The following is a 27,080-nucleotide window of genomic DNA, read 5'->3' on the forward strand; positions in this document are numbered from 1 at the left end:
AGGACTTTTTTTTCATCTCCCTGTCTTGTCTTTAGAAAAAGTTTTATAATGATCAACACAGTGGCAGATTAATCCAAATGGCTTGCTTTCAGAAATGCCATCTAGCTGTCAAAGGAAACTCACTGTAGGGACGCATTTGTTTTAAAACTACTGATAAGCCCTGCTATCAGCATGCTATTATGTCTTGCTACATGGGTTATCTTAATAAACTGATAAATAAAAAACCCTTGAAATCCGAAAGTTCAACTGTGTAATAAATTTGACAAAGGGGGAAAGACCGGGTGATTGAATGTACTTATGTACTTTAACACAAAAAAAAAAAAGGCAAAACATTACTGGGACAATAGATTTGAAAAGAGGAAAGCTTTCCTTTCCCTTCCTTTAACTCTGACTCCATCAGCTACTTCAAGTTGTTATTCCAATGTCTTCTGTTGACAAGGTGAGTGGTCCCTTACTCCTACCCCCTTATTAACTGCTGGTTATCACGGATTTGTGAAGGTGAATCTAGTCACATGAAAAATATGCTGAATGAGCAAGTGGGAGATTGTGCAAAGTATAGCAGACACAGTCAATTGTTGGAGGTCTGTAAATTTGTTTTTTTCTAATTCAGAAACTCACATCCAATGCTTTTACATTCAGACTTTCACCCTTCGTTTGGAAGAATACTCTGCTTGGTGTGGTAATTGGTAAAAACAATCTGCTAAATTCTGTTACTATGGCATGGCTGCAAAATAGTGCTCAGCAGGATAGTGTGCACTGTGTTAGGATGTTGGGGATGTTTAGTACCCATTTTGTTTGCCGTGTACTGCAGCACTTAATTCTGTAGAAGTTACTAGCTCTATTTATGGCAAGTTACTCACTGAACTGGAATCGCACATTAGAACTAGCAAAGATTCTTTTTCAGAGCTAAAAATGGAATAGTGTTTTCCTGAGTTGGGCTCCCCCCTGCCGATAGCACCATGTCAGGTTGCCTCAGCAGCTGCTTTCAGTTTCACAATTTACATAGGTGCTATAATGACAGTTTTTCTCATTGATGTGGTGGAAAAATCTGACATCTTTATGCTGGTTTTTCTGCTTTGATATGCTAAACTGTATTTTCTACTGACTGTGAGGTTTGGCAATGAGTGTTGAGTTCAGAGAGGGGCCTGTACCAAAACCCCTGGATCCAACATCCATAAAGTATCAGAAGGTTAATAACTGGATCCAAACATCTTGGCTCTGGCCGATTCCTGTTTTAAATGCACATCACTTTGGCCACATGTTTAAATTGTTTTTTGAGGTGATTAAGACTGAAAGAAATCTTTCAGGCTGCAGACAGACTTTTAAAGAGGAAGTGGCATTTAAGAATCTTACAGTTAGTTAAGCAAAGCTTGCTTATTTGCTGCTTAAACTTGACTTTTAGGAGCCCCCAAGGAATTACATTCCCCTTCCTCTATTATAACTTTAGATGTAAGTAGTATTTTGGAACTCCTTCTGAGATGTGCTGAGAAAGCTAAGGTGCTTTGTGGCTATCATTCCTGCTTGCTCAAGTGGAGGAGCAGCGAAGGCTAGCAGCTTACATCCAGGTAATACAGATACCTCAAAGGGTTTGTTTGGTCCTAAGTGATCTGCCTTTAAGCTTTTAACAAAATACTATATACATACTTATCTGTGCAAAAAATTGTAGTAGCCCATGGTAAAAAATACTGTAGTGCAATGTTAAGGGGATGCACAGATTGTTACTGAAATCACGGTTATTCTGCTTTTTTAATTGATCCCAATCTGACTGGCTTAATGGATTCAATGGCTCTCTGTTAATACAATTACACATGCCTCTGCCAGCTGCTTGTGGGATCTCTGTTTGCTTCAGCAAGAAAAGCTCTTTTTTGGCTGTGTTGGCTCACTGCGGTTTGTGGCACACAGCACTGATTTATTAGGCAGTAGTTGCATTTTTTCCTTTTTTCCTTGAATGATTGAACTGTGATGTCACTTTTTGTCTTGGCTTTAACCTTTTAAAGAACTTTTTTTTTTTTTTTTTTTTTTTTTGCTGCAGACTATTCTCTTAACACTAAGGAAGTGGGAAATGTCCCAATGTTCATTGCAGAGCAACTCTGTCTACTCCAGCACATTCCAGGGCCACCAAATCATTTGTGGTGAGAGTGATTCAGATCTGGTTAAGATGATTTAAAAGAGACGTTATGGGCATAGTGCAGTTGTGCATTTAAGAAAATACAGGGAGTTTTTTACTGCCTGATTGAGACCACATGGCTCCAACTTAGACTTTTTTTTTAACGTGGAAATTGTTGGCTGGATGTACTCAAACAATTTTTTTATTTTAATTGCCTAGAGGCCAGAAGGTGGGATCTTTGCATTTAATGGTAGGGTCAGGGTTAAAAGGAATAGTTTTTAATGTTTCTTCGAATAAAAGGAGAAATGGCTTCTTTGAATATTTTGCATAGAGTACAAACATGCCTCCTTAAATGACAGCAAATGTATCTCAAGAATTCTTTTGGACATTACCAGGTAATTGGTGACCTGATTTGAGGTAGGCAGGACAGAGATAAGGGAGGATCTCCCTGTCATAAATCACAGTAAATATGTTCCATTCCAAATACATTATGGAAAGCATGAAAAGTAAAAAGGAAGGACAATGGCCTTTTTGATTGTATACAGTTTATTTGCTTGTTCTCAAAGTTGGCATTTTGGGGTGCTCTTAAGAGGAGTGGAAAGCTTATATTATTAAACACTGTTGTAATTATCTAGAGCAAAGTATTTATCCCTAATCTGAAGGATGAGATTATAGTATATATTGTAAACACTTTGTACTATTATATTGGGTTTACATATAGTTTATTCTGAAATAGTTACTCTTAATCAAAACTTGTTCTTCCCTCAGTACTCTTATAGACCTTTCTTTTCAATTATATCCTTTCTCCCATAAAAGGGTTGCACAGTACTTGATATAAGACTTTCATCCAGATCTCCTTCAGATGTCAGTATTAGATGGTGAATGTTTTTTCTACGGATACTTTCTAAATGGGAAACCAAATCCATAGAGTTTCAAATTTAGACAAAAGATCAAGTTATAGCGTTGAAAAAATGTGTGTATTCTTGCCTCTGGTTGGAATATGAAGTAAAGATGAAGAACAGTTCGTAGAGTAGTTCTGCATGCATAGTAATTAATCTGAAAATAATATACAAGTATTATTCTACAACAGCAAATCCAATAAACAACAATAAGTTTTTTGCTATCTTTAAGTATTGGTGTAGTAAATTTAGCTGGCAGAAACTGGAAAAAAAAAGAGAATAATCAGTCTTATAGTTCTGTACATCCTTTTGAACTAGTTTCTTGCTTAACATTACTACTGTCTCTAATTTCCAGGACACATGTGAACTTTGTTCTTAACTTAAAAAAAAAGATAAAAACTAAAAAAAACCCCAACCTTTAACCAGGGTTCACAAATCAGTGTCAGTTAATTTCTGCCTCAGGTAAACTACAGTGTAAATGTTTAAAAGTTATTTGCAGGTTTTTTGTAGCTTTGAAGTGCACAATGCTGATGGGAAAGCTATTAGTCTTTCTAAATAACTGCCGTGAGAATTAATCAGAGGTCAAAATGTATACTACCACACCTTGACATTCCTGCCTCTGATATGTTAGTGTTGTGTCAATGTTCAGTTTTACTGTGTTAATGCATATGAAATATGTAGAACCAACCTGAATTGGTTTTATAGTAGACAATCCTAATTGTAGCGTGGATAGAACAGTACAGTTTTTCTACAAAAAAAACCTCAAAGCATGGCCTTTATGGTGCCCAGTCTTAAAAGGTGCATCTTGAGCCTGAAATCTTTGATAAATTCCACAGCCCCTCAGTGCTTTACAGATTGAGTGAAGCAGAGATGGTAAGTTTCAGCTGCGTGGTATAAGTGGGAGTATCTCTGTGTCTTCATATAAAGAGCAGAATATTCTGTTCTTTGAGACATCTCTGGGACAGCTTTGGTAGGGCTGCTGAGAGTATGCAGGTATTAATCTGTAACTAGATTGACATTTGCTGTTCTTCCTAAACTTAATTACTACATACATGTTTTTTGTGACTGTAATGCTGGTGCAATGTGCTTTGCGCTGGTTTCTGTAAAGTAGATCCCCTCTCTTTAGTCAGTTTTTCAAACAGCAGAGAGGCATGATGGAAAAGGGCTGGAAATAAGGATCAAGGAATTCCAGGATTTACATGGGCCACAGCAAGCATATATAAATTTTAGTCATTGCAAAAAGGAGTAGACCTTAAAGCAGTCTTCAGCGATGACCCTCAACCTGTTGGATTCCTATGGTATTTTTGATTTTTCCAGTAAAGCCTGCTTTTGGTACTGTTTCGTATTTAAGTTTTCATAATAGTTGTGAAATACACACATGGTATGCTCTGAGGCATGGCTGGCTAGGCCAGTGTGTGTTGGTAGGTGGGAAGAATCTTGGAAGTGCTGAATGTTTGAACAAGCGGGCACTGACCATAGCTACGCAGGTAGTGACCAAAGAACATGGCAAGGGTACATGTGTGCTTTTGGGTCATACCATACTGATGGCTGGCAACTGTGGATATAAGCTTGTCTGATAAGGCTGAAACCAAAGTCTTAAGTGAGAGCTGTGCTGTGCCTTGCAGCTTGTGAGAGCATGTAAAGGTGCTTTAACTGATAGCTGAACAGATAACATCAGTTAATCGTTATTAATTAGGCAAAGGTGATGATGCCTAGTCCTCAGGTCTGACTTAGGTGGTGGATGTAGTCCTCCTCTAAAGAGAGTCCTTGTGGGTTTTGAAATGCACAGTGATGCAGTAGTTAAGCCTTGCATAAACCCAGCCAGTCAGATTTTGCCTATGGCATATAATTTCTGCAAAGGGATGATGGGTACAAGGATGGGGAGGAAATGGTGGCATAAGTTTTGTTGCCTTAGGAGAACTGAGGCTCCAAAGACAGGTAATTTTCCTTCCTCTTATCTGCTGTTTCAACTAGACCCTTTCACATAGCACACTATAAATCTGTCCTAGGACACCACAGATGTCTTGAATATTATTTTAGCTCTTTTAATAGGTAGCTATTTGCTATGTCTGTTATTGTACTTACCTTCAAGGTAGGATATAAGGAAATAGCATGCCAAAGAAATGTACAGTTACTTGCAAAGATGACAGCTGTTACATAGACCTCAAACCTTTTTTTTTTTTTTTTTCCACCATCAACTGTGAAAAATGTCTTTGATAATATTACATTATGAACCAGAAGAGGTATAATCAGTACTGCTGATGTATGGTTTTGTTAGTTAATGTTGGAAATTATTTTAGAAAGCTTCCAGTTTCAGTCCAGATCAGTAAGCTTAGAAACTATTTAACGTTACAAATGTGGGTTTGCAAAGTGTCTGAAGTTCTCTGGTTCTTCTGGATATTAAGTTATTACTGAAATAAAGTTAATTATTACATTGTCTGCTATATTTCAATGATTATACAGGTGACCTCAGATCTAGCTTTAATAATTTCCTTTCCTGAATTTATCTTTAAATAGTTTTCTCAAAATTTTCCAGTTGTCCTTACATGAAGAAAGTAGTCAATGTTGCTGAGTCTGAATTACAAACTAAAGAATGCATGCAAGATAGCAAAAATTAGCTGTATGGATGAAGGAGACTTCAGCATATTTGGCAAAGACTGCATCCATAAGTTAAGAACAAAATTTGACAAAAAGTTTAACTGTTTAAAAATAATGCATATTAGCTCAATTATTGCTGGGCCTTGATCATTTAACTCCTGTTGGCTACTGGGATGTCAAGCAAATGTGAAAAATAAAGAAAAAGGTCAAAATAAATAAAACTTGTGAATATTTAAAAATGAACTGGAATTATCAGAATTTCTGCTTTTGCACACTGTTTCAGGAATTACTAAAAAAAAACATTCAAACCTCAAAATTGTCAAGACCCCCAAAACAGCACAATAGTCTCTATTTACAAAGTTCTGATTTTATTTAGGAACAAGCAATTATTAGTAAATTGTTGATTGAAAAAGGCAACAAACCAACCCCCAAGAACCAGGGTATATGTGCTTACTAGTGATTTTTCTGAAAACAGAAGGCATGTGAATTTTTTTCTGAAATTATGTACGGTGTTTGGTACCACACACAAAACCCACTTTTTATTTTCCTGATAGTCCTAAGGGCACTTGCATGAGAACTTTCTTTTAAGCTTATGAGATGAAAATTGTGATCACTAACAGAAATTATTATGTAGAGCTTTAAGCCATATGCCACCAATTTTGGCCAAACTATCCCTTCTAACTATACGGTTGCTTGCTTTTGTTAGCTGTAAATACATGAAACAGATTCAACTGTTGCAACTGTGTGTGAATACAGGTCATCCTAATCTTGAATGCTTCAGTGATGGAAGTTTCCTCCATTGGCATCCCAGCCATTCAAGACCTGCTGCTTGTATTGAAAACTGTATTCAGTCAAGCGCTGAGGTGCCTGTTCCCTACATCCTGTGATGCTCTATAGAATGATGCCAATTTCTGCAGGCTGAGCCTCACTTGAGTAAATGTGACTGCTGTCATACTTAATGCAGGGCACTGACAAAACTGCTGACAGCTTTCTTCCTTTGTTGTCAGCTACTAAGTTGCTGACCTGACCTGCATGAATCAAATATTTTATCTTCTGGTCAATAAAGTTGTATTTACAGACTCTGGCTTGGAAGTAACTGGGAAGTAAGAAAAAGGGAGATGAAAGTAGAAACAGTATCCGTATAAGAATGAAAGAGTTTTGTATTGGATATGTAGGGTGTCATTTTGCATTTAATCTGGTCTAGTTTTAGCTAATGTTGCAGCTGCAAATAAAAGGGTTTATTTGTTCAGCTATAATATAGACAGATAACTGTCTTCTGTAGGCATCATTTAATTGTGCCCGTAAAAAGCACAGTGATTGCAATATCTGTTACAGTTGAGTTAATAACTTTCTATCTTTCATAACTCCAGCAAGATGTCTGCCAGTTCTGAAGGCAAACCTGCAAGTTCCACAGTTGCCACTTCTGTGTTTTCAGTATAAATTAGACTACACGCCCTGGATGGTTGGTTTTTTTTTTCACTTATGGTTGATTTGTAAATTATTAAGGTTTCATGATTGAATGCTGTCAGGTTTTTTTCTGTGAACTAGAGCGATTGGTCTAAAATACTTCTCAGCTTCTTCCCCTTTTTAAGTATTGTGGTTTTGAGAAGTATTACTGCTTCATCTGAAATGTGTGTTGCCAGCCACAAACTTGCCACTAACTAACTCACCACAATCATATTAAATGCAGTCTACTTTATGTATGGAATTTAAACTGCATAAATGCAATTTTATCCTTATAACTTCCCATCTTTTTCTTTACTCCTAACTCTTTACAGTCCTTCCCTCAAAGTTAAAAAAATGTTATTCCACTGGACGTTTATGCCTGGCAGTTCTGTAAGCGGTTCCCCTCCCCATGTAGGCAAAATAATGAGAGCGTGCTTGTTCAAAATCCGCTTCTGGTCAAAGGAGTATACAGTTATAATGGACAGCTGAGAGCGGCATTTCTGTTATAGACAATATGCATTCCTTTTCAGCTAGAAAAGCAATTGTGTTAATCCTACAAGCCTCAACAGTTCTTTGGATCTAAAAAATGTTCAGCCTTTTACATATGATTATTAAATACCTAATTTTTTTAACTGTAACTGTCTTCACTGCTTTTAATTTTCTTTCTTTTCTTCCCTTCCATGATCATGTTCATTTCCTATCAAGTACCAGAAGTGGTAACTTGTAAGCCTAGATCTGCATAAGCCAAGTGATGGTATCTGCAATTTAAGTGAACGTAGTTACAGTTATTTAGTGTGTGCACTGGAGACTTAGGTGCATAACTGTCCTCAGAGTTGATGGAAGGTGGCCACATAAAATCCTTCTGTAACAATAGGCAAACAGACCCCTAAGAATGAAAGTCTCATACTTCATTGCCACACAGTGATGTATAATAACTTCCATTAGTCTCTTCATTCTGATCTGCTAGGTTTTTAAAAGATTGAATAATAATTTTAAGGCTAACAGTACATCTGGTAATGCAAGGTCAAAATCTGCTCTTATTCTAGTGACCTGGTCAGCGCATGGAAGAGTTAAAGCAGGGGAAGCTGAGTTCTGACCTGGCTCTTACCTTTCTTAAGTGATGATGGACAAAATGCTTAACTTCTGTTTCTCAATAATAAAACATATCTAATTAGCTTGCATTCAATTACTATTTTAGTGCTCAAAGTCCTATTCATTGAGCTTTTCTTTAAATAAGCATTTTTATTCAGCTACCTCAGACACAAGAACATTCATTGTGCAATTGCTGAGGTGCACAGTAGATTAGGGAGAACTATTGTTATGACCCATTAGATCCTATGTAGACTCTTGTTACCAGGTGGTCCAATGCTTATATTCAGTAAGATAGATGCCATGTGGTAGACGCTCTGGAAAATTATGGTGAAAGTTCTTACTGAAAATACATGTGAGGGTATGCCTAACATAACAGAATGGGAAAAATGTGTTAGGAGAGGGAATGGTGGAATAAAATGAGGAAGGCATAGTGTGCTGCTCTAGTTGGCTCTTTCAGCACACTCTAAGGCTGAGAACAAACCTTATGAAAGCAGAGATGTTACCTCTAATACCATATGTGTGCTTCTTCTGAAGCTCTAAACTGTAACTCCATTCTCATATGCTTCCCCTACTACTGACTCTCAGTACAGGGCTGGTTGCATTTCAAGACTGCTTTTTAAAATATATGGGATATCTTTCTATAACTTCCTTTAAACAAATATTTGAGGACTCTCAATAGAAAATGCAACAGGCAGAGTTTCCTGGATTGTCTTTGGAATCCATTTTAGAGAGAAAATTTGCATGTATGTATTTCCATGTGTGGCAAAGGGTTTTTTTAGCCACAGGGTAAAAAATAAGGAGCAGCATCTCTACTTTGGAAATTCAATATTCTGATTTTTGGAAAGATATAAGAATCTTTGCATGAAACAAAACAGCAAATAAATCAATTTCTGCTGGCACAACTACAAACACGAGGGGTCTGCTTGACTTACTGATAAATGAATTAGTGGAACAATCTGAAGTGCAGATAATGTCTACCACGCTTTGACTTCAGGGTAAGATGTTCCAGGCCCAAGAAAGAAGTTGTACAAAACTGGTCAATTTAATTACCTGTCAGAAAGAAATAAATTATTGCTCACTGTCTTGCATTTCATGCCCTAGAACTATAGGGGCTCCTACGTAGTAACTAGTTAAATGCAAAAAGTGCATGTTTCAGGTGCTGAATTCTGTATAGAGTGTTTCACAGTTCTGTCTGTGATAATCCACCGAGAGTATCAAACTCTAAAAGTGTGGAAAACGAAAGTTTATATCTGGTAATCATTTAAACCTGACTTACACTTTAAAAATTAATGAAAGCATCTGCAATAATATTAGGGACAAAACTGCACTGTCAGCTATTGTCAAGTTTTTTTATGACTGCAGTTCCTTATTCTTCACATCTACAGACTCTTCCACCTTTGTGTTTTGACACATGGAAACAGCTTCCGTGTTTATTGGCATTGGAGGCAAGGTATTGCCTATACTGCAGTGGAGATAGAAATTTATAGGACATTTCAAAAGAAAAAGAAAGCTTCCAGCGCAACATGAAACATGAAAAGACAAAATGAGAAAGTGGCATGGGCTGTTAAGGAATGAAATGAATGTACATTAGCTGTATGTACTCTGCCTGTTTTAATTTGAACTTGTAGTTTTCTTCATTCTTTCTCTCGCTTAAAATCAGTAGCACGTACTGATTTTAGCATAGTCTTCTGAAATGCAGGTGAATGTACCATAACACTACTGTATGAACATTATTTTTCTTTATCTACTGTCCTGTTTCTTGGCTTTTGTTTTGTTTTTACTAATGCATTATGGAGAATTGCATTCATAAACATTTCAGAAGGCCAAAGACTTTTCCTTTTTAATGCATTTTAAATAATTTTGCAAATTGCAGACCAGATTATAATCCATGAGCATTCACAGATTTTAGTTTGTGACTTTTTTCTTTCTTTTTAGTTTTTTTTTTAACTCTGAAACTCAGAGAGGTTACAGATGGTTTTACTACTGTATTTATTAAACAAACAACCATTTTCCAAACCTAAGTGGTGTAATTTGAGGGGTAAGACAAGTGGGAATTTGCACCTACTCAATTATTTTGCCATAACTCATGTTTAATGATATTGAGAAAACATACATATATCTCTCTTTATATATATAAAAAGATATATAAAAAACTGTTGGGTTATTGCAGCTTGCTGCTATTTCCAATCCAATCACTCTTTTCTTCCCCCTGATATTTGCAGGCTTTTAAAATTAAATTTTGGGGTGTTGTAACTGAGGAAAACAATTGTAAGTGAAGGGAAAGGACTTTTGAATCTTGACCTTTAACAGTTTAGCCTCCTAAAGTTGAAGGTATTTTGTTGTGAGGCAGTATTGGCTTTGTTTGGAAGGAAATTTATGTCAATTTCAGCACTTAATGAGAGCTTGCAAAAATGATATATTGTCAAGCACAGCCATCCAAGTTGTTAAGTGATTGCTTTCATAACTGAAATACAGAAGTGTAATTGTAGTGGAGCAGAGTTCTTTCAACTCTCCAGTTGTGCCAGAAGGTGCCTACTCTGACTTTTGAGGAGAGAAGTGGCTTCCCCTTTGATTATTCCGATTTATCTTTTCCCAGTCTGGCTAACCTGTGAGGCAGCAGCTATTTCTTAGGCACTGGCAAAGAAGCTGTAGCTATCTTTGCACAGACTGCACTTCATCTCAAAAGCCGCTTTAGGAGCTATATCTCAGATGTATGGCTGAATTGTAAGTGGCAGTAGTAACCATATATGTGCCAGGAACACAAGCTCAGTCAAACAGAAGATTGTATAAAATATCCTCCTACAGACTTGAGGATGACAGGTACAAAATAATGCTCCAGAAACTAGTAAAGTGTGAAGAAACTGTCGAAGAAGAAATTATGTAGGGAAATTGTTAATCACTTGTTCTGTAATAAGATTTCTGATTTTTCTGAAGAAAATGACAGCTGTAAAGAATCTGATTAAATTAACCTGCAGTCCAGTACCATTTTTGTAATGAGTCCAACAGCCCTCAAAAATGTCTTACAGATAAAAGTATGGAAACCCTAGTATCTCTAATTGCATATAAATTATCCTTGGATTTTTATTCATGGCTTTTATTTACATATATGAACATAATTTGTAAATTAATATATGCCCAAATTCACTAGTTAAGAAGTTTCTCAATGAAATGAGAAGGCATTGTTATTTTTATTATGCTTGTTGTAAAAGGTGGTTTGCAGATTGCACTATATATTTTGTCCTTAAATTGCAATGTATTTTCTCTGTTTCTTGATTTGATGATTACCCAAATCTAGCATGAACTGAATTATCTATCCACATCTATTTGTCAGTTAAATTGCTGCTTCTGAAAGTGACACATTTATAGCATTGGCTCATGCCCAAATACGGAGAAGAAAGTTCTGTGTAAGGTACTGAAACTGTTCATGAAATCTGTGGGTTACACCTACACCTGGTCAGTGCTTTTGTCTTCAGAAAACATGCAGTTATGATCAAAAGTAGGAAGGTACTTTGTGTTTTGGTGATGGACAAAGGTAAGGAAAAAAGATAAATCTTTTGGGGTAAAGGGCAAAGATAAATCAAAGTAGGATATGAGCTAGTATTTAAACTTTGGACTTCAGAAATGGAAAATAAGTTATTCAGCATACAGTTCAGCATTCTGTTATTTCATACATGAAGACTGACTATAACATAAGCAATATTCTTTTTGGAAGAAATTGCTTTATAAGCATAAGATATTTGTTCATTCTGGTTAGACAAGAAAATATACAGATTTTTCCTTTAATATTGACTGCATTTTTGGCCAGTTAAAGGAATATATGATCTCCTTGCTCTTCTTACTGAATAAATACAGCTGCACGGATGTCTTTATTCTGCATGATGAAACAGATTTACCTGAAGTGTGGTATCGCAAATGGATACCATTGGATGCATTTATGAAATATCATTTGCCCCAACACTACAGTACTGTCAAGAAGAGTCACTTCCCTGGTTTCTTTGCCATATGTCATAAACATGTCTACGAGGCTTTGAAGCCAGTTCAACAAGAAAGTTGCTAGATGCTTGTCATTTTTCTTCTATTAAGTATTTAGAGATGTTTTCTTATAATCACAGAGTTCTTAAAAAAAAAAAAAAAAAAGAGTAAACATACCCAGTTTTTAAAAAAGTTACTCCTCCAAGAAGTGAGTAGCCAGTAGTGAACATTACCTTAACCTCCTCCCTAGCCTGTTATGACAGAGATGTTTATTAATCACAAATAAATCGCTTTGGATTACATATCCAAATAGGTCCTACAGCAGGTACCTCTTTCCTATATGATATACTGTCTCTGGTTTCTATAAAGAAATAAAATAGCATTAACCTTTTTCATTATATGCATGGAATGCAATTCAGTTTTGTTCTTTAAATCTCACTATTTTTTTCTTCACATCCAGATATTTCATCACATCATGCATATCTTCTAGACTTTTATAAGAAAGGATTAACACGGAGAAATGAAATTTGTAACAATGGAATTTTAGTAAATTATAATGGGTTTGCTTTATTAACTCATTGTTCTCTATAATTTTCCATAGTACACAGTCAAATTATGATAAATGTTAAAAATAAAATCTATTTCTTTAAGTTAGTTTATACTGCTCCTAAAACAAGGCGACATCTTCAAGACACTCTTTCTCAAAAAAAAAAAAAGTATGAATCTAAACAGAGCTGTAACCATTCCTTAAAAAAAAAAATATATATATATATAATGCACACAATTGTTTTGACTGGGGTGCCCTGTTAAAAATACCTTGTCGCAAAAAGCTGAGGTAATGCAGGAGGACCTTAGGAAATAGGAGGTAGTTGCCTCAGGAGTAAATTTGTAGTAGGAGTAAATTTCAGTAAGTTCAGTAACTTCAGAAAAATGCATTTTGTGGCAAAAATTCTTGTTGTGCCTAAGAATCATTTAGCAGTAACAGAGTTTAAATCAGTAGCATGCATTATACCACTGCCAGAGAAATGCAAAATAAGCAAAAGTAACCGTCAAGCAAATGATTTAAAATTCTCTTAATCTAAAAAGTGTTCTCTGAAAAATTTGGTGTATGGCAAGTTAGACAACTATAAATCTTTGCTCAGTGTTGTGTTAAATTTTCATTCTTTCAAGCTTTGATTTTGTTTTCTTGCATGAAGATGTATCATCATTCAGGTAATGAAAAGCATCCATCAAAAATATATTTTTTTAAAGCGTCTATACTTAAAAGCTATAAAGTGAGGCCAACAATTAAAAATACAGAGACAAGATACAATCTTAAAAAATTTTAGGAACTCTTAAGCTAATGCTGTGATTGTAAGACAGAACAATTAGTTTTTAATCAAGTCTGGCAATACTGTTTTATTTTGCAATTAACTGTACACAGCTATGTAAGGCTGTGGAACATTGTGGTGAGAATGGTATGAGCTAAAGGCAGGATCTCTGCTGTAACTCGGAATATCTTGTCTGGAGCTGTCAAAAGCTCAAGCTAACTGTCAGTTTATTTCCCCAGCTGAAATGCTAAACCAGAGCAGAATCCCTGCCCTACAGGTAATGCGAGACTTGGAAAAGACTTGGAAAACCTACACAAGAATGTAGGGAAGGAATTTTCCTGATGACAGGAATAAACGGAAAAAAAAATATCTTTGGAGTTACTGCAGCCTGCAAACCACGGCAGAGGCCATTGCTCGCTCATCTTGGAAGCTTTGTAGCACATGGCTCAGCTGGTCACATCTGTTACCTTCTGTACCCCCTCCTCTTTGCATCCTTGCACAGAGCATGGATGCAAAGCTTGACTTCAGAGGGAGCAGAATTAACTTGTAGGAAATGGTGGGCTCAAATGTTGATGAGTGTCTTGAAAATGCAGCCATTTTGGTATTTTTTTGCCTTTCTTTTTTTTTTTACGCTTTGAGTAGGCGGGATTGGTCCCCAAATACCTAATCGTGCAATTTACTCAGCTGGATGTGAAGTCCTCACTGACATTTGTGAGAGATGGGAGAACACTGTGCAACACCTGAAGAATCAGTTAAATTCTGAATAAGTGTATAACATATACCGTTTATAATGTAACATGCTTTTTATAATAAAAATTGGCTTCTGTGGTTTTTATCATATAGACCCATTTTTTTAGTTACTTAACTGAATGTTCAGGCAAAGCACCAGCATCAATATTCAGATCTTAATTTTCTTTTAAGATTACAAAATATAAATATTTAAAGTATGTCATTGTTATTGATAACTCTTATGAATTTCCTGTACAAATAAAGGAATTTTATCTAAGGCATAAAAATATCGCATTGTGAGTTACACAAAAATTGAGCAGTGAGCAAAGAACATAAGCATCTGAATAATCTGAATACTGCAGTGTACTCTAAATCTTATATGGTGAAGTTGATTTCTTTTAAAAATCCAGTTAAATTCTTCAAGTAGTAATGTTTTATGGTCTGGAAGGCTGCTTAACTTGAATGGAGAAAAAACAACATGGAAGTTACACACAGTATGGTGATGGAAATGCTGACTCTGCCAGTGCAGGAATGTCAAAGTATTTCATTTTAGCTTTTCTTGCTGGACATACTTAACACCACTAAGGATAAAATTACTTTTTAATTTACAACTTATCTCTCTGCACTTTTTGTAGTGGTCAGAGTACCCTATTATAATTCTTCCCTACGGCTGTATCTTAAAAGTTTCACTTCAGCTGCCATTTTAAATTAGCTTTTAAAAGCGTGCAGAAAGGAAAACCTCTCTGTTCCTTAGTGACTCTCAAAAAACACAAGTTCCAGAAGGATTATGCATTAGAGAGAACCTTGAACTGTTTTTCTTAAGGCCCTGGTGCTTACTCAGTCAGTGCACTGTTCAACTCTGTTTATATTTTGTTCACAGTCATTAAAATCCCAGACACATGTGCTCATCCGTATTTCCATGCATGGAAGGTTGTGAGGGCATAAAGAAGAGAAGAGTGAAAAAGAAGGACATACTGTGTCAATTACTACTTGGTGTCAGTGTGCATGAACTGCTGCTGCTCACCTGCCGTCTGACTGTCCTTTTATGTTTGCTGTTCTAGTTTTGCCATCATACAATAATGTAGCCACTGGAAAAGCAAAGTAGGCTTTGAAGTGTGAAAAGCAAGTATCTTAACCATTGTTCCCCTGCTACCAAAATACCTCTGCTTTGCTTCCTTGGACTATTGCCTTCCCAGTCTAGCGATTATGTTTTAGTGTCTGAATTAAATACTTAATTGCTATCGTTTTAATATACAGTAGATACAATACAGGTGAAAACTACATATAGTTGGAGAAAAGGCAAGGCAAAGAGCGGTACAGTGGAACTGCAGGTAGGAAGAGAAATGGAGGAAAAAGAAGGATGAGGGAAGTAGGAAAGAACAAAGAAATTCAGTGTAACTTCAATAAAATTAATTCCAGTTACATAAAATTTCTATTCCTTTTATTGTATTTATTTTGCCTGCCTTTATCTGACATCATTACAGTAGCTTCTGTTCTCTTTAAAGAAGACAGTTCTCTACAAATTTGCATTTTGTTTCAAATTGGACCAAATTTGGTCTCTCTGTTTTGTTTCTATCTGCACACTTTATACAATATTGAGAACCTACAGCAAAGGGCTAGGAAAATGAGTAGATAATTTTTGTACTTTCAGTATCCAGAATATGTGAAATAGTTGTATTTTTAAACCAATGTTCTCTATACAGGGAATACTTTTTTTCACAAAGCATATGCAGTGTGTTTGTTCCTCTGTGTTACTCTCTGGGTCTTTTGGTTCTGGCTTGGTTTGGGGTTTTTTGGCTCTCCAGATGCATTATTGCCTTCTCACAACTAGATAGTAATCCTCTTATCCCCAAGAGGATCAGTAGGCTGGAATAGACTGGATGTGAGTTAATGCTGCCCTAGTTAGCATAAAGCTGGAATTTTCTTGTAAGGCTTGCTTTATGGCTGTTTTTCTGTGTCTAGCCATGAGTCCTTCTGGTTTCTTTGGCTCAGTCTCCCTTTGATAGTGATTTGTTGCTTGCTTTGGTGATGCCTCTGTAGAAAGAGAGGATGCTTCAAAGGACACAATCCTGTGCAACCATCTCTAGGTGAACCTGCCTTAGCGGGGGGGGTTGGACTAGATGATCTCCAGAGGTCCCTTCCAACCCCTACCGTTCTGTGATTTGTCTTTGAATCTTTTTCAGTCCTTAGGAGCAGGAAATCCTCCTACCATGAATGTTCCAAGTGTAATGTCAGTAAGGCTGATGGGGCCCTTAGATCGCAGTTTTGTGCCATATAATAGCCCATAGTATATAAAAAATGGAAAACTAAAATTCCATCTGTGTTTGTGCAAAAAATACTTCATTTAGTTTTAGTATCTGACCCTTTTTTTAATTCACACACTCTCTTGAACTGAACCGGCAATTACCAAGTTATTGCAGGATAAGTATTTCAACTGAGTATTTTCTACTTCACTTAGTTTTGATGTAATCTCCAAAACAAATTCACATTAATTAATCCTCTCCTCCCATCACAGTGTAGATAGACAAGAAAAAAAACAATTAGAAAAGGAAAGATAATATAACTAAGTCTATTCGAGTATTCTTCATTTCAAATAACTCTGCTCTTGCCCATTGTGAATGTGAATTCTTCTTTCCGCAATAAACAGTGCAGTCCAACACCAGGCCTGTTTCCCATTCATCAAACATCACCTTAATGACGGCTGAGGTAATTTTATATTGAATTGCTTACTTATGTGTTTTTCTCTGTGGGAGACAGTATCTGATGTAGCAGGTCAGGACTCGTTTTTAGTGGTATGTCACTGGTATGATGCAATGAATCTCAGTCCCAACCAGTGTTGAGGAATAGCTCCCACTACTTGAGGTTGATGGTGTCTATGCATGAAACAAGGGACAGTGTAGAACTTGTCCTCCTAAGAAAACAGTTTACTTATTAAACATCATCTGACAAAAAAGTATAAATGGATTTTTTATTTTAGGTTCATATGCTTATCACAGTTTCTTAAATATTTTGTGAGCATGGAATTTGGGAGACAGTAGAAAGGTATACAATTTGCATGAAACTAAAACGGCACCTATCTGAGAAAATAATTAGGCTTGGAGGAGAGGTTTTCCTTTGCAGGATGTTTCTGGAAAGGGAAGAAAAATAGAACTAATGGTTAAGTAGAGCATCGTATTACAGCCTCTTGTCTGTGATTGTCTAGAAATTGAATTAACCTCTCTCTTGTGCATATCGTTTAAAATGTAACTTAGAAAAGGCTGCACAGAGGTTAGGACTCTGAAGGTCTAATAAGTAGAAATAGTAGCAGAGGTCCTCACACCGGGAGAAGGGAGGACTTGTGACAAGAGAGGAAAGGAGGGGAAGAGGGGGAAGAGAAATGTTAATTTTGGCAGGCGAGCTGACAGAATAGATTTGTCTCCAAGCCCAATAGTTGTAAAAGTAGGCCAAAGGGGTCTACTGAGTAAACAAAGAGAAGTTTGTTAGTTCTTTCCAAAAATGATACTTTCTGTGTGCACTTTCTGGGCACCACAGAAGACCGAAAAGGAACTTGTTAGTCTTTTAATTACAAAAGACAATTACATATGGTTTTAATGCCACTATCAACATTTTTTTGTCTTCAGGAATAAAAGATCTATTGTTCATAAACACAGAGGGCTCACCCACAGTTCTGGGTGCTATTAAGGGGAATTGTCTTATGTGTAGATCTCTTAGGTTTCTTAAGTCTACATTCTGAAATAAGCATGAAATGTCAAGTTTTGCAGTCTAATATTTTCAGAAAAAAGTTTTGTAACAGATTTTTTTATTTCTGCTAATTACATATAGTTTACTAATAAGAAAAAAGAGCAATAAATGTGAGGCAGTTCATTTCTACAGACTACTCACTGATTGTTGTTGTGTGGTATCTGTCATCCTGTGGTGTTGCATGCTTACTTAAATAGGTAGGGGCTTCTGTAACTCCTTGTGTTACTTGGGGGGGGGGGGGGCAGGGGAAAGTCATCTGATTGGGAGGGAAAAATAGTTTAATTCTGAAGTATTCCTGGAATGTAACTGCAAAAATGCTCTCACAAATTAAAGGGAAAATATAATTTTTTTTGGTGGCAGATTTTAAGTCTTTAAAATTCTTTTTGAAAATACTGTCATCTTTTAATGGTAATTGGCTCTCCATAAATTTCTGTGGTTATATTTAAAAAAAAAACCAAAAAACAAAAAACGAAACTTTACTACAGTAGGAAACTAAAAATGTATTGGAGGGAAGAGAATGAAAGATCACTTTTGAAGCTTGTTGTCAAGAATTACTCATTTGTCTTTATGCTCACCAGAACAAGATTTAAATTTTGGGGTGGCAGGGGGAAAAAAGTGAAAGGAGGGCAAAAAGGGAACATGGAAAAGCACAGATTAGGATTATGGGATGAGAGGAAGGGCAGGAAGAGTGATAAAATTAATGGTGAGTTTGTAGGGCTGGAGCTCAGAAAGACTTAGCAAAATTTTTCAGGACATACTGAAAATTTGAGAATGAAAGGAAGGCTGTTCCTTAATAATTTTCCTTTAGTGACTCACCAATCTACCATCCCTTGCAAAAATACATAGCGGCCCCTGTAAAAAAAGAATTACCCACTTCTCAGACTTGCTGGGCTGCTAGAGATAGGGATAAATCAGGGAGTAGCCTATGAGAATAGGACCAGCTGATATGAGGGAATCAAACAGAAAAAAGACGGGAGCTAATACCTTTATGGAAGCAATGCAGACTGAGAACATGGACTAGCTCTCCAGGCAGCCTGCACTGGAAAACGCTCGATTCACCCAACATTAACAAAATAGGCTGTGCTTTTACCTAGTAATAAGTTACCCCAGATAAGCGTCTGTTCTGCTTGTACCTTAACCCAGCCCTTTTGTTGGAGCATACCTTTTTGGTAGTGGAACATGTATTATATACATACATAAAAATCCAGGGCTAGAAAAACAGTTTATGTTCCTGATCTGAGGCAGGAGTAAACCAATTCTAAATTTAGCAATCTGGAACTTGTACCTGGGGATTATATTAGGTTGACCAGGCATGATAGACAAAAATCAAGCATCTGGTGTGGAGAACTGGTGAGTATTAGGAAGAAGGGGGTAGCAAGTTAAATTGAAATGATTAGGCTGTGGTCAAAGGAAACCAGTACACAAGATATGCAGAAAGCATTAATTGTACCAAAACAGGGCAGGGAATAGCTTTACGTTGTCGGTATGTACAATTTTCTTAGCACTCAGAAATGTCTCACTACCTTTTAAACAAAGTTTATTCCAGCAAGTTATTTCATTGTGAACACCATTAAACACTTCAAAGCACCATGTACTGATTTCAGTAGCAATTTAGATTTTTGCAGCAGAATGTAATGTCTTCTTGAGTGCGATGAGTCTGAACCAATCTTTTATGTTCTTTTTTCTTTGTATTTCTAAATGTGTGTGGGCTGCAGATGGTTCTGTGAAGGAAAAGAACTACAGAATACGCCTGATATTCAGATCCGTTCTGGAAGTGGAGGACTTCATTCACTAATTATAGCAGAAGCCTTTGAAGACGATACTGGACGCTATACTTGTCTGGCTTCAAATTCCATTGGTTCAGATAGTACGTCAGCTGAAATATTCATTGAAGGTAAGGGGTGAAATAATAAGAAACTTGACACATACAGGAAAAGATGGCGAAGTTGAAGTTTGCTCTTGGTTCTGTATGTTAAGATTACATTTGCTTTGGAACAAGCAGAGCTTTTGACATATGGCTAGCTTTTTAGTAGTACCCTCTGTAAATCAAAGATTTGACTGATGATACAATCATGATTTTCACTGTAGCAGTAATCTCTGTCTCAGTTCTGAACTTCCTCCCAGGGCAATTAAATGTGGTTGCCTCACATGACTCTTGTTCAGTCACAGGTAAATGTATTATAATTCTTAATATTTGGTACATTAACTTTAAGTCAGGTTAAAAGTCAGTCATATTGGTTTTGTCCAGAATCATACTGCCAGGAATTATCAAAATATTTCTTGACTTCAAAATTAATTATAATTCAAGTATTATTTTCTCTGAGGAAAGTTAATGACTTGGCCATAAGTAAAATTATTAAATTACTTTGTTAGTGGAGGACTGTATTTTAGGCATGATTATATTAATTGAATACTTATTTTTATTTTAATTCATGCATCTTTAAAACATTTTTGTAATATGTTTTGTGGCTTATTAAAATGAATATAATTGGTTAATTGAAAGCATAAAACAAATTAATATAAGAAATGCTCATAACAAATCTAAATAATACCATACCAAAATGATTAAATAGCTGTTGTTTAACAAAGCAATAAACTTTTCACTATAAATCAGCTAAATCATGACAGATGCGCATTTATAGGGTTTCTTTCATTGTGTTTTTTATTCTCAGAACTTTGTTTTCCCACATTGGGATATAATAGCAAAATCCCCGAGACTAGTAAGACTTTTCTTAACAGAAGTAAGCATGATTTCAGAAATACTCAGGTGTAGTACAAATATATAATACCATGTGAAGTTACAATAACAGAAGCAACACTAAAAAAGAAACAGGTAGGTACAGAGATACAGTGACTAAAAAAATTCCTTTTTTGAGATCTGGCAGTCTTACTATGTGGAAGTGCTATCTTGAAGTTTTACAACATGTAACTTTGAAAGAGAGAGAGAGAGAACTGTACAAGGCGTTAGGCTCCTCCCCTATGATCTTTAAGGAAACCAGAATGTCACATAAGCATTGCTTTGTACATTAATAGTCTTGACGACACTGATGCCTCATACTTTCTTCTGTGCAGCAGGCCCAGACTCATAAGACCTGGTTATCCTTTGCTCACAAGAAATACTTTCATGTAGACCCACTTTGCTCACTTGACATTGCTGCTCTCTTCTTACCTTTTCTGTGCTACTTGTTGCTTTAATTTTTGTAGTCTAAACTTTGTAAATGAATAGGGTACTTGAGTGCCTCAGTCCAAGTTTTGTTTCATCGGAATCAGTCTATGCCATACTATGCATATTGATTATGAACTGCTTATGATTTGTATTACAAATACAGCTGTGCATATGTATGCACAAATCCTTTGAGGAATAGTATATAGTGGAATAAATTTTTTGGTTTTGTGAAGTACCAGTTGTTAGGAAAAATTAAGACAAAGGGAATAAATGCTTTCATGTTATTTTCTTTAAGCGAGTTCAGGGTATTGCCAAACACATACATTATATCAAGACTTCCACTGGCAAGAAATACTAGTACATAAATGTTATATATAGGTTAATATAAATAGTCTGAACTGTGGAGGTCATGGGTAGCAAGTTTAGTCTGAAAATATCTTGCTATACTGTTACTTAAGGTTGAAGATTTGTTATCTGCGTATAAGACATATGTTTGCTTAATCTTTTAGCATTCAAGTAAATAAAATTATACATTTTCAGTAGATTAGTAGTAGTCAGCATTTATTTTTTCTTTTTTGGCCATATTTGCTTCAATATGAAGGAAGACAGCTAAGACCCTAGGGGAAAAGAGTTTGCAATTAAATCAGCATGATTATGATTTCTGTAACTGTCTAAAGTACATAGTTACAATCTTTTATCAGATAAGAAAAACTGCAGTAGTTTATTACAGACAGTTCTCAACTCTTGAAGTGAAAAGCAGTAGCAGCTCAGTTTTTTCTTTGGAATGTAAACATTAAATAAATCAGTAAAAGGATATGAGATTATTGAAAATACTTTCTTTTCCAGGTGCCAGTTCCACAGATTCAGAGAGTGAAAGTTTAATTTTCAAATCAAAATCTGGAGCTATGCCACAGTAAGTGTGCAAAGTAGGACCGATGCTGTGCTAATGTTCTTAATAAGGGACACTGGAAAATCTTTGGTGTTTTCAGATCTGATTAAGCATCTGGGGTATGTTCGTGTATGTCTTATCTTTTCTCTTTCTCTCATGTGATATAAATGTGTAACATTATAACTATAGATTGTATTAATGTGTGTGTTCTGGCAGAGAAGTCTGGTCCTACCCTCGCAATTTTTTGCTGATATCAACTTTTCATATTTAGTAACTTTAAGTTACCCAGTTCTTCATTTGTAATCACCCAGCCCCGTGCCTCCAAAAAAGAATACGCAGAGGCCTACAATTAAAAAAACAAAATACATTTTAGTTTGTATCTTGAATCAATACTTTTTATTGGGTGTGAAAGTGTAAATTAGCCAAAGATTGTGTTCTACTCAAGCTTCCTCCAATGTTTATCTTTTCAGCTGATAATGACATATTTAAAGATGTAGAAAATACAAGGTGGCTTGTTGGTTACTAACATATTCTGGTTTCAGATCTTATAAAGTGCTTGCTGGTTTGTTGTTTGTTTGTTTTTTTTTTCAGGGCCCAAAAGAAAACCACCTCTGTTTCCTTGACAATAGGATCTTCTACACCAAAGTCTGGAGTCACCACAGCTGTAATTCAACCTATCTCTGTGCCCAGTCAGCAGGTATTTTTAGAAACCAATTTTTAAATTAGGAAAATATTTTAAATTCAATTTCAAAATTTGCAAGTCCTGAAAAACTCCGTCATATTGAGGAATTATATTATTGAACTATAAATTTATCTTATTATATTAAGAATGATGATTTGAAAAAATTAAGTATGTATCTAGTGAATGGGGCATAAAAGGAAATATACACATGGATTCTTACACAGTGTGTATCAACACGGCATGCGAACAGCTGACAGATCTGGTGATGATAAAAATTGCAGAGTAATAGTGACTTGATCCAATACCAAAAGAATGTAATACAAATGAATGCCTACAATATTTTTTAGCAAAAGTTGTGTTATTAAATTAAATATTGCTGTAACTGCTCTGAGTCTTTTAGAGAAAATTAAGTTTTACTGTCTAGAAGTTAAATGTAGGAAATCAATGTTCATTAGTTTACACCACGTTTTATTGCCACTGTGGAGGACCAAAAGTTTGCATATAAATCATAAAATACATATAAAAATCTCTGTTAGACAGTACATGGTAAATTATTTTCCCGTCTTTTGGCTAATGATGATAAGCTTTTAGGTGCTTGGATTTATTTATTACTACATCAGTCAAGGGATGTAATAACAGGAGAGGCAAAAATGCTTCAGTGCAAAGGACTTACTTGAATTATATTAACAGGAGTCAAACTCAAAATACTTCAAGGCAAAGACAGTTGGATACAAAATTCTCATGGGAAGTACAGAAGCCTTTAAAGCTTGCATTTTGATTTCAGAAATATAACAGACATGAAATAGTGATGTCGCTCAAGAAGCATGCTAGAAAAAGAACACAATAAGGCTGAGCATTTCAGAGTTTGCTTTATTGCATAGATACGTGCAGGCCATGTTATTGAAACCAATATTCTTTCCATTTTATAGCATTGTTGCATTGCTTTGCAGGTTCAAAGCCCTACTTCATACCTGCACCGTGTGGATGGACCTAAGCCTAACTATTCTGCACCCATTTTTACAAAGGTATGTTTTATCCATCATGATTTTTATACATATTCCCATAGTCCAGGGGAAATATCAAAATGAGATATCCTAATGCAGAAATGTTTGATCGTGCTAAAACTTTTGCAGTTTTCATTGTCCTTTTCAGTATTAATGACTTCTTAAGAAAATACTTTTCCACTGCAATAATGAAGTTCTTATGCCTTCTACCCTATTAAAATCACTGGTAGAATTACATGAATATTCCCTATGTGTTTATCTTATGGCCATGGCTGTCCTCCATTGAGAAATCTTTGTAAAATAAAACAAGGCAGGCACCAATTACACATCACAGTCATGATAAAGCTTCATTCACAATAATTTATCTACTGACAAGAGCAAATAACACAGGCTTTTTTACTTTGTTTTAGAAAAAAAAATCCATGCAGGTGTGTTAGTTAAAAAAGCAGTTCAGACATTCTTCATTGGGATGTCTTGTAAAATGTAAGGCATGGACTTGCTAGAAGGGAAACTTTTCTTCACTAATTCTTAAATAATTATTTAAGTCAACATTTATCTTCACATTCATCCCAAATGAAACTTTAGAACTAGGACTTAGGTAACAGCAAAAAGGACAGCATATTTCCCTAATCTCTAAAATACAACTTTAATCAAAAATATGATTTTCACTTTGCCTTCAAACCATCATTTCCATAAAAGTAACTGTTATTTAGTCACCATTTGTTGAAGTCAAAATGAAGACAAGAAGGTCTTTCTGGTTATTACTTCAGAAAAGCAATTGATTAAAAGCTAATATGGAACAGCAAGTAGTTTTGCCAAGAGATAAGAACAAGCCCTGTTCTCCACAACTGTCTATCCTGCTCTATCATATCACTTTCTCATGTCAGGAAAGGTCTGAATCTGTCCCTTGTAATTCTGCATTGATACTGCAGCATCACAGGAGAGTGAACAGTGGATGTGCAAGGGGCTAGAGGATGCGGTTACTGCAAGGTAGGGAGGCAGGCAACTTCCTAGTAGGAGTGGGAAACAGGACAAATCCAGCCCTTGTTCAGAAACTACCAAAGCAATCAAAACTCCTCTGTTCCTCCCCAGTCCTCACATCTCTTGTCCCTGAAATCCGATATTAACTGACTTAAGTCAGTTGAGACATACCAAACCAGAACAACTTTAATTATAGAAGAAAAACAAAAAAGAATGTACCAGTAAATTTCTTTCTATACAAACTTCAGGGAACAACCCAATGATTTTTAGGTTTGATGTAACAAAATTCTTATATATTTGATTAACTAGAGATCTATGAATAGTAACTAGGGATAACTTAGACCTAACTTGAAGTGCTTTGCTGCATTAAGGCCCAAAACTTTATTAATGAACTGGAAAGGGAATGAGACAGTACAGTTAAAAAGATTCTTTCATTTGTAATCTTAAGATGAATAACAAAGGCAAAATAGTGGCTGTCTGCTGTCAATTCTGTTACTTAAAGTACTGTGCTTCTCCTCTCTCACTGTGGTTCTTCATCAAAGGTTTAGATTCTTCCTGATTTATTTCAGAGGTATACAATAATTCGTTACAGCCATAATACTGTCTCAGAAGCTATCCATACACAAGCTAATATATCCTAATCATATCTGTGTCATCTAATTTTGGCTGGTTGATTATAAATGGCTCAGAGGAAAAGAAACTCCACATTCTAGAGGTTGACCTGAAAGCAGCACAGCTACTCTCTCAGGACTAAGTTAATCAATGTGTAGCTACTTGCAGAATTTTCATTTCACTTTTTGGAAGAAGAATGAAAATGAAAGATCAAACTGTAACTATCTGCCTATGATGGTCTGAGGAATTAAATACTTCTACACCTTTTCCATCTTCAGTCATATTAAGAATGTATTTGAAAATAACGTATTCATTCATTTTTAACTATATAGCTGATACATTAAATTTAATCAGAGTGAAAATACAGCTCATAGAAAATGTCTATTGCAAAAAAAATAATGACACATTTAAATAAAGTTGAAATATAAAGGGAAGAAAAGACTGTTTTTAAGAATGTAAAATGCTTCCCGTTAATTTGAATTGTGATTGTTATATTTCAGGAGCTACAAAACTCCACAGCATCTGAGGGACAAGTCGTGGTATTGGAATGCAGGGTCAGAGGACCCCCTCCCATTCATGTTAAGTGGTTTCGACAGGGCGTTGAAATTCAAGATTCTCCAGACTTCAGAATTCTCCAAAAAAGTAAGGCAATAATCTGAATTGGCTACTTTTGGTACAGGGTGGGCAAAGATCATGAAATTACTCTGCCAGGACTGAGTTTTGGATAGAGTCCTCTCTTCCTCAAATTTCAGTGATTATAATGGGTAGAAGTAACAGAATCATAGAATGGTTTAGGTTGGAAAGGACCTTGAAGATCATCGAGTTCCAACCCCTCTGCCATAGGCAGGGACACCTCGCACTAGACCAGGTTGCCCAAGGCCACATCCAGCCTGGCCTTGAACACCTCCAGGGATGGGGCCTCAACAACCTCTCTGGGCAACCTGTTCCAGTGCCTTACACCCTCAAAGTAAAAAACTTCTTCCTAATATTCAATCTGAACCTGCCCTCTTCCAGTTTAAAGCCATTTCCCCTCGTCCTATTGCTACATGCCCAAGTAAAAAGTCCTTCCCCAGCTCTCCTGTAGGCCCCCTTTAGGTACTGGAAGGCTGCAATAAGATCTCCCCAGAGCCTTCTCTTCTCCAGGCTGAACAGCCCCAACTCGCTCAGCCTCTCCTCATAGGAGAGGTGCTCCAGCCCTCGGATCATCCTCGTGGCTCTCCTCTGGACATGCTCCAGCAGGTTCATGTCTTTCTTATGTTGGGGACTCCAGAGCTGGATGCAGTACTCCAGGTGGGGTCTCACAAGAGTGGAGTAGAGGGGCAGAATCACCTCCTTTGACCTGCTGGCCACACTTCTGATGCAGCCCAGGATATGGTTCGCCTTCTGGGCTGCGATCGCACATTGCTGGCTCATGTTGAACTTCTTGTCAATCAGCACCCCCAGGTCCTTCTCTTCAGGGCAGCTCTCCAGCCATTCCCCACTGAGCCTGTATTTGTGCTTGGGATTGCCCCGACCCAGATGTAGGACCTTGCACTTGGCCTTGTTGAACTGCATGAGGTTGGCTTGGGCCCACCTCTGCACCCTGTCCAGGTCCCTCTGGATGGCATCCCTCCCCTCCAGCGTGTTTATCTTGCTAAAGAGCTTGGTATCATCGGCAAACTTGCTGAGGGTGCACTCAACCCCACTGTCCATGTCGCCAACAAAGATGTTGAACAGCACAGGTCCCAGTACCGACCCAGTACTGAATAATTGAACTACTGCTACCAACAGACAATTTAAGTCTTCCTTATTTTGTAATGTGTCTGCACAGATGCTGTGCTTGTCTATAGTATTTCAGTATAACATCTTCATT

At 36.4% G+C, this 27,080-nt stretch overlaps 1 protein-coding gene across 2 annotated transcripts in view; it reads left to right on the forward strand.

Moving 5' to 3' along the window:
- Positions 1-27,080, forward strand: part of PALLD (palladin, cytoskeletal associated protein) — a gene marked incomplete at its 5' end in the record, with an annotated part of 205,036 nt that overhangs the window by 49,609 nt on the left and 128,347 nt on the right. Inside the window, 5 exons of one of the 2 annotated variants that reach the window (XM_082481981.1) lie at positions 19,610-19,788; positions 21,907-21,973; positions 22,541-22,646; positions 23,582-23,656; positions 25,729-25,870. In XM_082481981.1, coding sequence (XP_082338107.1) covers positions 19,610-19,788; positions 21,907-21,973; positions 22,541-22,646; positions 23,582-23,656; positions 25,729-25,870 — 569 coding nt within the window. Of the gene's footprint in view, positions 1-19,609; positions 19,796-21,906; positions 21,974-22,540; positions 22,647-23,581; positions 23,657-25,728; positions 25,871-27,080 lie in introns of both variants that reach the window. The other variant, XM_082481982.1, reaches the window with a different exon arrangement.

This window comes from Vanellus vanellus, assembly GCF_965231255.1.
Source record: "Vanellus vanellus genome assembly, chromosome: 4".
Classification (NCBI taxonomy): Eukaryota; Metazoa; Chordata; class Aves; order Charadriiformes; family Charadriidae; genus Vanellus; species Vanellus vanellus.